This window comes from Rattus rattus, chromosome 15 (genome assembly GCF_011064425.1).
Source record: "Rattus rattus isolate New Zealand chromosome 15, Rrattus_CSIRO_v1, whole genome shotgun sequence".
Classification (NCBI taxonomy): domain Eukaryota; kingdom Metazoa; phylum Chordata; class Mammalia; order Rodentia; family Muridae; genus Rattus; species Rattus rattus.
The window spans coordinates 31,722,560-31,737,264 of record NC_046168.1 but is presented as its reverse complement, the minus strand read 5'-3'; the positions used below and the strand labels follow the sequence as shown (position 1 = coordinate 31,737,264).

The 14,705-nt window shown below is 47.0% G+C and overlaps 1 protein-coding gene across 1 annotated transcript in view; it reads left to right on the top strand.

Moving 5' to 3' along the window:
• The window catches only part of Cables1 (Cdk5 and Abl enzyme substrate 1), a 102,331-nt gene that overhangs the window by 30,543 nt on the left and 57,083 nt on the right, over positions 1-14,705 (top strand). The window contains 1 exon segment of the mRNA XM_032886110.1: positions 13,480-13,551. Coding sequence (XP_032742001.1) covers positions 13,480-13,551 — 72 coding nt within the window.

Genomic DNA, 14,705 nt, shown 5'->3' with positions numbered 1-14,705 from the left:
TCAGTTCTCCCTCCCTCTCAGTGTAGCCCAACAGCAAAACTTAACTGCCTGTTTTTTTCTTTTTAAGCTTGCTGTTTCATCAAAAACACTCTCCACGAGACGAAACCACAACACAGAGCCTAAACTGGGTTGTTTTGAGACCTCCTTTGTCAAAGCAATTAATCTGATTTTCTTCAACTTAGACTTAGCCTCAGGCTGACTCCAGACAAGGGCGAAGAAAAGCAGCCACATTCTTCAGGAAAATACCACAAAAACAGTCTCTAGGCCACATACTGAAACTGTTCTCTGAAACCTCTAGGGCCAGGCTTCCACAGTTCAAATCACCTTCAGCAACAAAGTCTTCCATATTCCTATTAGGATAGCCCATTCCTACTAGGAAGCCTCACATAAAGCATTCCACTGCTTTCCAAACCCAAAGTCCCAAAATCTACATTCTTCCAAACAAAAGCATGGTCAGGCCTATCACAGCAATACCCCAGTCCCTGGGACCAACTTCTGTCTTAGGGTTTCATTGCTTGTGAACAGACAACCATGACCAAGGCAACTCTTACAAGAACATTTAATTGGTGCTGGCTTACAGGTTCACAGGCTCAGTCCATCATCATCAAGGCAGGAGCATGGCGGCTTCCAGGCAGGGGGTGGAGCAGGAAGGATGGCTGAAGGCTGCTAGGAGAAGACCGGCTTCCGGACAGCTAGGATGAGGGGTTTAAAACCCAAGCCCACAGTGACACACCTACTCCAATAAGGCCACACCTCCTAATAGTGCTACTCCCTGGCCTAGGCAACTCAACCCATCACTCAGGGCACAGAGGAACCATTAGTGTTACAGTAGTCCCTAATCTTTATGCCCTCACCTCTAACGTGAGCAAGCCATGCAACCTCCAAGTCTCCATCGTTCCAGTCAGAAGAAACTGGGCTCCACCTGAAGTTATCCAAGTGGCATTCTGAGGGTCTCAGCAAAGGCTGTGGAGCCCCACAGATGGCTAATTTGTTTTCAGTGTGTGTCTTGTGCATACATAGATTTCATATATCCTACATAAATATTTTAGCAGTTCTTTTGCAGTAAACTTCACATGCCATGTGCTTGCTAAATCCAGTGAACGCTACACTTACTGTGCGCTCACGCATTATATAGCCGTCATTGCAATCTGATTTTAGAAAACTTTCATCACCTCCAAAAGAAACCCTGTAGTCACTGTTGGTCCCTGTTCCCTGGCAACCTCTAATCTAATCTGCTCTCCGTCTGTGGATTTGCTGTCCTGGACGTTGCATCTCGATGGATTCCTAGTTATTGTGTCTTAGCAGGATAGCCTCAAGGGTCATTTTGTAGCACATCTCAGGACTTTATTTCTTCCCAAGGCTGATTAACATTGTATTTTATTGAACATCCACCAGTTCTTGGGCTCATGGACTTGTGTAATTGTGCTGCTATGAGCATCTAGGCATTCCTGGTGAGTTTTTATATAGACACGTTTGTGTTTATCTACAGCAATGGAACTATTGATTATATAAGGTAACATGTTAGGGAATACTTTATATGAGCTTCTGTATATAACACACACACACACAGAGAGAGAGAGAGAGAGAGAGAGAGAGAGAGAGATTGATTCGTTTTAAATGTCAACTTGCCACAGCCTGTATCATCTGCAAAGGGCATCTTGATTGAGACCAAGTTGGTTGGCCTGTGGCTTATCTGTGGGAGATTTTCTTGATCATTGATATAGGAAGACCCAACCCATTGTGGGTAGCATTATTCCCTAGGCTAGACCTAAACTGTAAGAGTAGAGAGAGATGTCTATGCAAATAGGCAGCTTTTAGCTATCGACTGTGAATGTGATTGTGGCAAACTGTTTGAGTTCCTGCCTTCTTCCAAAATGATGGGTGATAATTGGAATTATATACCAAGTAAGCATCTTTTCTTTCCTGAATTGCATTTGGAGGGTTGGTGAGCAGGGGAGATCATTGTATTTTTACAGCCACTGAAATGACTAGAACAAATATATAGTTGTATATTGTGTTTTTAAACTACAGCAAAATTAAATAAACCCTATTATTACATAGCAAAGCCTGACACAGTAGTGACCTGTGTGTTGCTTAACTATGCACTAATTAACTCATGTTGCAAGAGTAGGTGAAATTTATGCAGTTTAATTCCTCTTCTCCCATCTACTAAAGTGAATTGGGTCTTAAGATGTTTGAAAGTGGTTACCGCTGGTACCTGCTTATCCTTGCCAAGAGAGATTATTCCCCTACTGTACAAACCAGGGCCAAAGGAAACAAACAAAAGGTCATCCTTGCCTTCAGGTGTTTTCGCATTTGTTTAAAGACCAAAAGAGGGGGCTTGAGAGATGGCTCAATGGTGAAGAACACTGGCTTCTCTTCCAGAAGAATGGGATTCAATTATTAGCACCCAATGATGCCTCAACCATTTGTAACCACAATTCCAAGGCACAAATACACTCTCTGGCCTCCCAGGGCACCAGGCGCATACGTGGCACACTGACACACATGCAGACAAAATATTCATACAGATAAATAGTAAGTAATTTAAATATCAAGGAGCGTGAAGTTTTATAGCCACGATTGAGCCCTAGATAAATATTGAAGCAATTGTGATTATAAAGTTTTGGAATTCTTTTATTTGGCTTTGGGGGGCATTGCTGTTGCTGCTTTGCGGTTTTTCTGAGGCAGGGTCTCACTACATATATAGCCCTGGTTGTCCTGGAACTCACTACATAGACCAGGCTAGCCTAGAACTCAAGAGATCTGTCTGCTTTTCCCAAGTGCTGGGATTAAAGTCGAGTGCCACCACACCTAACCTGGAACTGTTTTTAATCTAATCTGTTTTATGTTTTGGAACTTGACGGAACACTTAGTTTAGGGTAGGGAAGCATTTAGCTCCTAAAAGTTGGTTTTTTTTTTTTTTTTTTTTTTGGTTCTTTTTTTTGGGGCTGGGGGCTGAACCCAGGGCCTTGCGCGTCCCAGGCAAGCGCCGTACCCCCCGCCCCCCCAAAAGGTTGAAACCCAGTGTCTCAACTGACATGTAAATTTTTAGCTTGGACTTTGGCCTCACTTTACCATAGCTTGTCCTTCTGCGGGTGTGAGGAAGTGTGTGTGTGTGTGTGTGTGTGTGTGTGAGAGAGAGAGAGAGAGAGAGAGAGAGAGAGAGAGAGAGAAAGTATTTGCACACACGCACACATTTTTTTTTTTTGCACTTATACTTGCTTGACCAGAGCTCACTAGTTCAGCAGTTTGGTGAGCCAGCTTGCTCCAGGGAACCCCTTGTTTCTTCCTCCCAAGTCCTGGCAGGCCACTACACCCACCATGGCATTTATGTGGGTGCTGGGGATTTGAACTCTGGACTTCATGCTGGTATGCCAAGCTCTTTAACACTGAGCCATGTTCTCAGCCCTCTCTGACGAAGCTCTTCTGACTCCCCAGGACTGTCCCACGCCATCCTGCTTCTCTTCTCCAGCTCTGACCGCTGAGTTGTTCATGCTGTGCTTAAAGATTTATCGGAAGCCTGTATATACACTGTGCTCGTCACTGAGGGAAGACCAAATTACCCATCCTTAAGGTACCTGTAGCCAGCCTGGAGATAACTACAAGATTACAGTCACCCAGAGCACATGTTCTTAGGAGCTAGCACTTCCAGAGACTGTGGGACTTTAGAAAATGCCCAGGGTAGCTACCTGGAATGGGGGTGCTGTGCTGTGTCTGAGGATGAAGGTAGCATTTTGGTGGAAGAACAGAGGTTGCTACCAATTCTTTAGAGCCAGGACTAGGTCACCTGGAGCATCTTTTCCCCTGAAGCCACTTATGAGACCAATGCTTCAGTGCCTGGTCCCCGTTCAGCTTTCGGCAAAAAGAGATAAACATAAGAAGCCAAAGAAAAGCAGGCATTTTACTTTACAAGCGGTTTGCAGAAAGGAGTTGAACACTCCATATCCCTGGATAGGAACTCGGGGTGGGGAAGCAGCATACGCAATGCTCACTGCACTGCAGTCATCCAAATGGTTCTAAAAAATCGGCATTTACAGAGCTCCATCGATTTCAGATTTGCTGTAAATAACCGTGTGCTGTTTCAGAGCTGTTAAAATCAGTTGCTGCTGATGAAGGTTCCTCAGAAAAGAGACATGTCCTACCAGGAGCTAAGAGATAGAGATGTGTGTACATGCGTGCATGTGTGTGTGTGTGTGTGTGTGTGTGTGTGTGTGTGTGTGTGTGTGTGTGCGTGCGCGTGTGCGTGCGTGTGTGTATGCAAGCTTTAATGCTGATGTCCTCACTGAAACGGGCTGCTTCCCCAGCACTGAGTCAGGCCATTATCAGGTATGTGACAAGAGGAACACAGAATGAAACCGGCCTCTGAGAAAATCTAGAGCTGGCCTAATCGTTCTCCTGGGCTCGTGCTCCACTCCTCCTTGGGACTGGACTTTGTTCCAAGGCATTCCATGCCTCACACTCACCTGGGTCCTTCCTCAATGGAACCTCCTGCCCATAGTCTGGGCCTCTCCTGGCTACGTTTTCTAGCCTTACCTGTTGTGAGTGCAGGATTCCCAAGACCTTCCTGCCTGGCTTGGAGAACAGAGAACTTGATTCCTGGAATCTTAACCCCGCTTAAAACATCCCTGACCTGCCCCCAAGCTACTTGGTTTTCGTTCAGTCTGCGGGGCCCTTGTCTTTACAGGCCACTCTAGCCTAAAGTCTCGTCGAATGCTTTTCCCTTCTCTACTGTTTCCCTCCTACCCTCTGACCTGCCATGGCTCCCACTTGTCATCTCTGCCGTCAAAGGGGAATCCGGTATGTTCCATAGAAAGAGTAGAGTTCTTAATCCATAAGGCCTGTCTGACCCTGACTTTTAAAGCCAATACATTTGCTTTTCCTAGTTTGACCCTCTGCACGTTTGACCAGCCTGTGTCCTCCAATCGAGGGAGGAACCTTCCTTCCTCTGTAGTTCTGAGCGATGTAGCTCACAGCCAGTGACCCTCGCTCTGCCAGCCTCCGGAGTTCCTGAGACTCAAAAGTATCCCAGGCCTCAGAGCACAGGCTTTTTAATCCTGGTCCTGTGGAGGCAGAGGCAAACTGATTGCTGGGAGTCCCAGGCTAGCTGTCCCAAAATGAAACAAAACAATAACAACAAAAGCTGAGGAACTGGGCAGATGCCTTCAACGTGACACAGTGCCTTGTCTACTTGTTTCTCAGTCCCTTGTCAGAGGGGTTTGAACCCGTCCCAGAGGACTCACTATGTGCTTCCGATGACACGCCCATTCCACTTTGATCTAGGCACTCCGCAAATGTCCTGTGTCCCATTGCAGAGCCTGGGTACACAGAGTAGCCTGCAGAGGCTGACAGTGAATGTCTGGCCAGGTCGTAAATCCTGTCAAAGCTGTCTGACCTAAACAGCTAGCACTTAGTGCAGTCTCACACCTTGATTTTCCAGGGTTTGCAAGTCTGTTGAGAAACCTCCAGGCAAGAAAAAACCAGCCACGCACGGTTTGTATTCTCTAGTGACAGTTGAAATCTTTTTTAACCCACCTACAACAGCGTAGAAACATTATATTTGAACAAGCCAGTTGATGGCTCTTGGTGTTTTGATTTTAATTTTCTTTCTTTGCCTGATTCGTCAGCTAGAGACTTAAAAAATGGGTTTGAAATAATTTTTTTGGCTTGTCATATTTTTTTAAAAGTTAAAATCCTAACCACTTACTTCTTTTTTAAAAACTTTTAGATTTTAAAGACTTTATTATATAATTTCAACATTCTCCCTTCCCTATCCTCCCTCCAAGCCCTCCTGTATACCCCTCCTCTCTGCCAAATTCATGGCCCCCATTTTCATTGTTATTTTATATATATATATATATTCTAAATGTAACTTCCTAAGTCCAATGTCACCTGTTTGTATGTTTGCAGGGCTGACTGTTTGGCGTCAGATAATTAGTTAGCATACTTTTCCCTGAGGTACCTTCTCTTTTTTGTAAAACCGAACCTGATTTTCTTCCTTCATGAGGAGGAGCCCAGTAGCCCTTGGGAGTTTCTAACCACTGTTGTCTGTATTTGGCACGGCTCTGAGTTCAGGAGAGTCGCTGGAATCTAGAAAGGAGGTTGGTACACGCAGTAAGCCAGCGCGGAGTCCTTTGCCCAGTGATTGACTAGCAGGGGAGTGCATGGGCTTGGCTGGGTCTGAAACTGTTGATCCAGCCCATGCGGAACATCAGTGTCCTGTAAGATTCCAGCTACCCTGTGGCTTCTTACACTCTTGTTACTAGGTGAGCAGCTGGAGGCTGTGCTCAGTTTGGAGCACTTTGGATGACGTTTAATATCTATAGCAATCGGGCAAAGCATGCATTTGATGAATGCCAGAAAAGGCCATTTCGCTTTGCAACGTAAGTCCTGTCTCAGGGAAGTGATTTGACTTCTGCCGAAGGTTCTTTTGTAGCACAAGGCCAATAAGAGCTTAACTTCCTTGCTGAATGCAGGACGAGTTCAGAGGGCTGTGGCCCTCAGCAGAAAACCCTCAGAAAAAGAAGGAGGCAATGCCACCACTCCAGTTTAGATTTTGCTTTGAGAGCCTAGTCCTTGCAAAGCATCGTTTTTAGAAGGGACGCATGAGTGATACCAGATGCAGGTTTATATACAGCTCTGTACTTATGGGCTTCTTTCAGTAGCAGCTTCCACAGTAAACCAAGGACAAATGGCAACTCTGTGTGTGTGTGCGTGTATGTGTGTGCGTGTATGTGTACGTACATACACGCGGGCATGTGCACACGCTTTGGGAACAATACAACTGTTTTGTAGAGCGAAGACTGTCTCTTACGCAGGGTGCATGAGCCCAGGCTTGAGGCTTGTTCTCAGTAAATAAGAAGTTTTCCCAAATCGTACAAAGGAACTCTCAGCTGCCCAAAGTCCTGCTCTGGCTTCTAGGCTGGCAAGCCTCAAGCATTTTTTATTCAGAACCCCAAGGGCCCAAAGCTTTTAACGTCTTTGATTCTGTTATGAAGCCTGGGGTTACAAGCTTCCCCGGCTTGTAGGGTAAAGATGAGATTTTGCATTATGCAGACCCACCTTTCCTCATTCAGTAGTGGGAGACTTTCCAAGAGTGGGTTCTAGGCCTTGTGAAACAGGATGGAGACTCAGACTTCCAACATTGCTCACTGATTATACAGAGAGGAGATGTTCGGGAATACCCCTCTGCCTAATGAAGTTCTGTAGCCAGCAGGCCTGATTGAATACCTACTGTTTGCTCAGTCTGGTCGCTTCCCAGGAATACCCAGGAGAGGCTGGCACAGCCCCATCCTAGGCAGCTCAGGTGGTTTGAATGAGAACAGCTCCCATGGGTGCATATGCTTGAATGCTTGGTTCCCAGTCAGTGGAACTGTTTGGGAAGAATTAGGAGGTGTGGCCTTGTTGGAGGAGGTGGGTCACTGGGGGTCAACTTTGATGTTCTCAAAATCCCATGCCATTCCCGGCGAGCTCTCTGCCTGGCCCTTGTGGGTCAGTATGGGAGCTGTCAGCTCCTGCTCAGGCTCATGCCTGCCTCCTGGTGCCATGCTCCCTGCCATCATGGTCATAGACTCACGCTCTGAAGCTGTAAGCCCTAAATGAATGCTTCTATAAGTTGCCTTGGTTGTGGTGTCTTATCAGAGCAATAGAACATTAACTAAGGCAGAAGACCTCTGTCTAGTCTTTGGTCTTGTGGGGCAATGCGGGGAGGAAGATTTCATGAACACATGACAGAACTCTAAGGCAGATAAATTATATGCTTGGGGTAGTCTTAAGCATACACTAAAAAATTCATGTTATTTATTTTTCGTTATAACAACCCTCTGAACAGATGCGATCATTATGTGCTTGGTTTGCCACCCATTGATGTAATTAACCAAGGTCTCTGCCCTCACTTCTCACCCCTGTGAAGAGATGACTGTGCCCTCTAATAGTGCAAACTCCTAGGCAGGAAGATAGGAGCTCAAGGCAGGAAGTGTCTGGCCCGGCTGCTCCCCAAGGTCCCGACCTGTCCACCAAGCTGGTGTTTGGTTCTTGTTCTTCTGGTCCTCTGTGTGTGTGTGTGTGTGTGTGTGTGTGTGTGTGTGAGAGAGAGAGAGAGAGAGAGAGAGAGAGAGAGAGACAGACAGACAGACAGACAGACAGACAGACAGACATGCATAGGTACTTCATTCCCATTTGTGCTAGAAACTCACCAGGTACTCCTTAGCCTCAGTTCTCCAGGCTAAGTGGCCTGCTTTCCTTTGCTCCTTGGCCTTTGTAAGGTCTCCCTGCAAGGATGAATGAGACAGCTCTGCTCAGTGGCTGGTTACAATCACTTCCAGTCCACGTGTGCTGATACAGGAGAGTAAGGGGATTAACTGTGTCACTCACTCTTGACCAGAGCAGGATGTTGGAGGTGACCTTCTTTAGTGGGATCAACTGTCCTGCTCATTAGAATCCCCTGATGGTTTCAAAAAGAATCCCTTCAGCCAAGCCAGATAAGTAAAACTCTCTGGAGGCTGGCCCAAGTTATGTCAAGGGGCATTCCAGTGTGTAGATAGGCTCGAGTGGGTTGGCTTAAGGTACCTTCCTTGTTTTACGTAGGGACACAGACTAGTACTAGTACTAGTACTAATGTCAATGTCTAGTACATCTCAGACTGGTTCTAACTCGTGGGCTCTGAATTTCCACTCCTTGGGCAGTGCTCACTACCTTGCCTTGTCTTTCTAAGAGAGCTACTGAGCTGCCCTGGCCACATATGGATTCTGCCTTCCCCTCACTCTCTCAGCGTCACTGTTGGTCACTAAGAAGCCGTTCAGAATGATCGGACCATGGAGCCCACTTGCCCCTGGACAGTTCCTTTGGATAGATGGCAGCTGTTTCTACCCTAGAAATGGGACAGCGGCTCTCTTTTGTTTAGATGCTTCAGGGATGCTGGTCCTAGGCCCTCCTCTTCCAGGTCTGTGTCTGACCTTATTGTCTACTGTGTAGTTCTCTTCTCCTACCCACAGCCATTTTTTCCTCGTAAGCCCCCAGTGGATGCAGACGAAAGTATTAGAACACAGCCACTCTGCCCATCTCTCGGTGCTTGGGGTATACAGTGACTTCCCTGTAGATGAGCCTTGAGTGTGTAATCAGGAGTAATTTGGCTCCTGTAGGTGTATTCAGATGTGCAGATAGGCTGTCATGGGTGGTGGCAGCTCCTTTCCTGATCAGAGTCTGGCATTCGGTGCACAGTGACGAGGCTTTCAGGAAGCTGCCTAGCACGTGGACGGTAAGTGTGAACCACACTGGGGTCGATGTGGCTGGTGTGGTAGGTCCTTGCTGTGATCATTAGACAGGAAGAGGACCTGTAGGTGCATGCTCAGCCTGCTAGTCATAAACGTTTCGGTTTGGTGTCGTCAGCATAGAGTGCTTTGCTTGCTCCTTGCTGCTCTATTATCTGCGGTTGATAGAGTAGCATGCTATTTTGATCCAAGGCTAAGTATTCTTTCAGTCATTAAAATACACAAAGACCTCTGCTGGCCAACTGTGCCTATGATAAAGGGACGGTCCGGTAGTGTGCTTAGCCAGGAGAAAATGCAGGCTGGAAGCAGCTGGTCAAGTTGGCCGGCCACTGCCCTCAACCACCTCATCTAGGCAGGGCCCTGAGGTCAGAGGGTGAGGGAAAAGGTGTTACTACGATCTAGCATGGCAAGGGGTGGAGTTGGATACTGACTAGCTCATGGAATGCACCCTTCTGACAGCAACCAGCTCCTCTTCTCAGGAAGTGCAAGACTTGGTGTGGTTTGTCATGGTGCTGACTACTATCCTTTATAGAGGCTGGTAGCAGTTATTTCTCAGTTATGTATCTCTGTCTCAAAGAATATTGATAAATGAGGGAACCGTGCCCACTGATTTAAAGGAACAGGTGAACATTCGAGTTTGAGATTTCTCTTCCCCCTTTAAAGAATTGAAGCCTTAGGAGTGTCTGACTGCTCATCTGTCTGATTCTGTCTGTCCAGTTAGCTATACTGCTCTAACAAACTGCCAGTTGCTAGATAGCTTATAAATAAATGAACTTGTTTCCTCACAGCAGGCGGCTGGAAGTCTGTAATCCAGTCTGCTGACTTGGAGTTCAGATTGGCGAGAGCCTATTCCGAGTCACACCGACTCCTCTCCCACGTGTCTTCATGGGGCAGAAAGGGAACTGGAGTGTTTTCTTGGGGCCTCTTTATAAAGGCAGCACTCCATTCCTGAGGGGTCCTCCCTTGTTGACCTAGTTGCCTCCCTGAGACTCACTTCCTAATTGAGTGTTAAGCTTTCATGTAAGTCGTAAGGGGTGGGAAGCAGAAAATACTTAACATGCAATAATCTGCATGCGTGACTATACATGTTCAGCTCACGAGGAAAATACCCAGTGTGCTGATCTTACAACAAAACAACAACAACACAACCCGAAGGTTCTTGTAACAGCACAGGAGATGTATTCTCACTCAACATGTTCCAAGCATGTTTCCTGAGTGGGAGAGAACTGAGCTGGGTGTAGCTTTTCCACAGGAGTGCCACTGGGATCTGCACTTCTGTGGACCAGCTGGGCTTTGTAGGGCAAGCAGCTAGAAAGTGGTGAAGGAGCCTGGGGGAGTGGGGCAGCTCCTGAGTTCCGGTGCCATTTGGCCACTCTTCCCTCTGCCCCTGTGAAAGGTGTTCTCAAAAGATGAAGGAGCTTGAGGGATTTCAGTGGAATTTTCCCCAGTGGTTCTGTGGACTCTAGTTTGAAGGTCGGCCTCTAAAGAACAGGGTCAAGCATGGGCCAGGCCAGTAGCCATGCTGGGTAAGCCGGCTGGCAGACACCAGTATCTTCAGTAGCTGTGGCCACAGAGCTTGCAGGGACCTGCTAAGGGTGACTTCAGAAGGGAGGGCAGCCCTCAAGGGGAGCAGTGGTTACATCACATTCAGCAAAGCACTCCTCAGGGTTCACCCCAAAATGCTGTTCTACGAAGCGGGGCTCAGAGCACAGCAGGATTGGTTGAGACTTCTGGTGTCTGTGATGCACATCTGCTTGTGTCCGTGTTGTATCTAGCACTGTTTAAGTGAGCACCTCTGTTATTATTTTATTTCTATCTTAAAAGCTTGGGTGGCATGAGATATGTACCACTTTCCACTGATGAGGGATGGCAGTGAGGTGGGCAATGAGGTGGGCGTGGAGGCGGGGCATGGAGGTGGGTGTGGATAGAAGTGCAGTGTTACTTAGCCTCACAATGAAGCTGTTTGTCCTGAGTGTCACCAAGAGAGTGAGGATTATTTTAGGAGATTACTTAATGCAGTTGGCACGTGAGCATCTGAGACAACTTAAGCTAAAGCAGTCTAAAGTTAAAAAAGAAGAAACTGGGTGTATAATGTGGGGAGGTATCTTTGTATATTCCGTTAACACACGATAGGCCCCATACCCAGGGGCTGTGAATCCTTGTTCTAGTAAGACACCTTTGCCTGGGGGAAAGTGTGTAGTTCTCCTGAGGAACAGCCCCCAAGGTTGTCCTTCACATGTGTGGACATCCACATACATGTATGGACATCCACAGGTACATAAATGATTGAATCTCTTCCCACTTAGGAAAAGAAGGGACCATGGGACAAAATTGAATATCCATTATTCCTAAGTTATCAGATCTTCCCTTCTTCCCTCAAATTACTGGCTATGAAGTGGTCTTCATTTAGATAGATTTATTTAAAGTTACCACCAACTCTTCCCGGCTGTATCTTACCAGATATTTCGAGTTAACTAGGACTGGTTCTTATTCAGCCTGGCAAAAGAAACTAGACTGGTGGATTTGGGCATACGACCTGCAGTTCTTCAGCAACCCAGAAACGTTATTGTTGTGTGTGATCGTGTTCACTATTTACTGTCTCCCGCCTCTGAGGATTGCCCTCGAAGAATCATTTGTTTCCAGTTCTCGGAAGTGTCATGGGCTTCCCGGGACTAACTTTTTAAATAGTATCCTAGTGATCTTGAGGTTTTTAGTAAGATTTGAGGGCAGTAGGAGAGAGTTCAGGTTAAAGCACTCGCCATGCAAACAAAGAGGACCTGGGTTCCATACCCAGCATCCATGGCAGAAGCTCGGCTGGCTGATGGTCCTGTGCTCCAGGTACTCCCCAGAGCCCACTGGCCAGCCAGCATAGTCGAACCCATGATCCTCAGTCTATGTAAGACACCTTCTCGCCTCCACATGCATGCACCCATGTACACACGAGGACAGACACAGCAACACAGATGATAAAATATGCTTTCAAAATCGAATACCCGTCAGTTCCTAGGGACAAATGATGAATATTTGAATGCTTGGCAGTATTACTGGTGCTCAGGCAATCTCAGTGTCCCAGTGATCCTGTGTGTTAGAAGCAGCATCTTGGTATTTTTTTTGTCATGTGGAGGCAACTGAAGCTTGAAACCCATCATCCACTTGTGCAGTCACCACAGAGGCTCTGTCCCTGAGGGGTGTGGTCAAATCACAGGCAAGCAAGATGGGCCTGGCACCACTGAAGACAGCTGTTGACTAAATTTATTGTGTTTTAATTTTATTATTATTATTGTCATTATTAATATTAGCAGTGGTAGTGGTGGTAGCAGCAGCAGCAGCAGCATGGCAAGGTACATAAGTGCCACCAAGGACATGTGGCTGTTAGAGGACAAATTTGTGGAGCTCATTCTCCCATCAGGGGCAGAGGTCGTTGAACCTACCAAGCCATCTCCCTTCTTTTCATGTTTCGTGTATTACCTGAGATCCTATACAATGGTGCCATTTCCCCTCCCCATCCTTTCCTCAAATCCTCCCACAGAACCCTCCATGCTTGCTTTCACCTCATTAATCGTTCTTTCATACATAGATGTGTATGTTTATACATTTATATTCCCAAACACATACATGAGTGTGTTACGTACACATGCGTGTTTTCAGGGCTGGCTACTTGGCATTGGATACCAATCTGTGTACTCCTCTCTGGGGAAGACACTTCTCCCACCCTTCTACATTCTTTAGTTGCCTATAGTTCTTGCTGTAGGTAGGGTTGAGGCCGCCTGCCCCTTCTCCCGTGCCCCACCCCGTCCCACACACATCTGTTTGTCATGTTATGGCAGTCATGGTGGTGAGACTATGTGGGCGGAGCTCCTGACATTTTAGGAGACCATGTTGCTCTGGCCCTCACACTTTTTCTGTCCCCCACAGTTTTCCCCAAGCCTTAGTGTGTGGGGTGTTTTTGTGTCCATCGGAACTGGACTCCACAGCTCTGTGTTTTGATTGGTTGTGATTTTCTGTAGTGGTCTTTGTCTGAGGCAAAGACAAGTTCCCTCGGAGAGGGGTGAGGACCATACTTCTCTGTAGGGATAAGGACAGATGTTCCAAGTGTAGTTAGGGATTATACGGTTTTGTTTTGTTTTGTTTTCTGATAGTTACAGATTTACACAGTTGTTTGATCGGTTTTATTGTACTCTATTAACCTCTGGTTTTTTGGTCTCTGTAGGCGTCGCCTCATCTCCCAGAGATCATCTTTGGAGACCCTGGAAGACATTGAGGAGAATGCCCCTCTCCGGAGGTAAGTTTTCCATACTTCATGTATGTGTATGTTATCAGAGCTGTTAGTACACAGATGATTTTTTTTAATTCTTGGTCTTCTTAATTAAATTTTAAAAATAAATGTTCGATTCCCAAGGACAAAGAATTTGCAGTGTGGAACCCCAACCCTGGAAATATGTGAAACCTAGGACATACCCCACTGATATACGGGAGCAGGCCAGTCTGCCTGCAGATTTGGTAGCTGTTTTTCTTGTGGTTGCCTTTGTGGTTGGTACCGGGAAGGTGCTGTCAGCTAAGCCTCAGGTCAAACTAAGCAGGGCCCATATTAACCCTGGTATTACACAGCACTTAAGATCGTAGGCTTCACTCTCAGCAGGGAAAGAAACCAGATTTCCTTAGGAGGTGACCATGACGTCATTCCCTAGCTAGGTTGCTGGGGCAACCTGGTGAAGATCATTGCTAAGGCTCCCTTGGGTTTGAAAGCATTCCGTTCCATTTCCCCTACTGGATTAGAAAAGTGCTGGCCAGGCACATTTTTGGGATGACAGCGATTGCCTGAGCCTGGCAGGTTTCCCTCCCCTAGCCCTGCCCTCTCTGTTGGCCCACATCTGTACCAGGCTTTCCTTGTGATGGAGAAAACACGTGCGTGTTGGTTGGGTCTTCTCCCTGCAGCTCCAAGCTGGCAAGGTAGAGGAGTGTGGTTCAGACCTTTGAAAGCAGGAGACAGATGTTTGGGCTTCACGGGACCGTGAGGTGAACTGCAGACAAGAAAGCCCATGGGAGGCTGGAAGTGTCCGTAGACTGGCGTCAGCCCTCCCCAAACCTGCACCTGTGGCCCATCTGCTTGGCTGCGACCCAAGAAATAGCTTCTCCCACCCCCACCCCAAACCTGGAAAGTGCCACTGCAGAGGGCAGAATGTTCTCCTGAGACAGTTCCTCGCCAGTCCGAGAAGCAGAGGGCAGAGCAAAACCCAGTCAGGTGACTGTGAATCTAGTTACTGACATCACCAGGAAGGGCAGGGTTGGACAGGCTGGTCTCTACTTTTGAAGTTTGTTCCGAAAGCCCCAAAGGACTGTTCTGTGAGGCCGTTTCCCCGTAGGCGCCACAGTTCCATTAAAGCACAGGGCAGGGAACTGGCTTTAGTCCAAGTAATTTGAGGGTGGAGGAGAGAA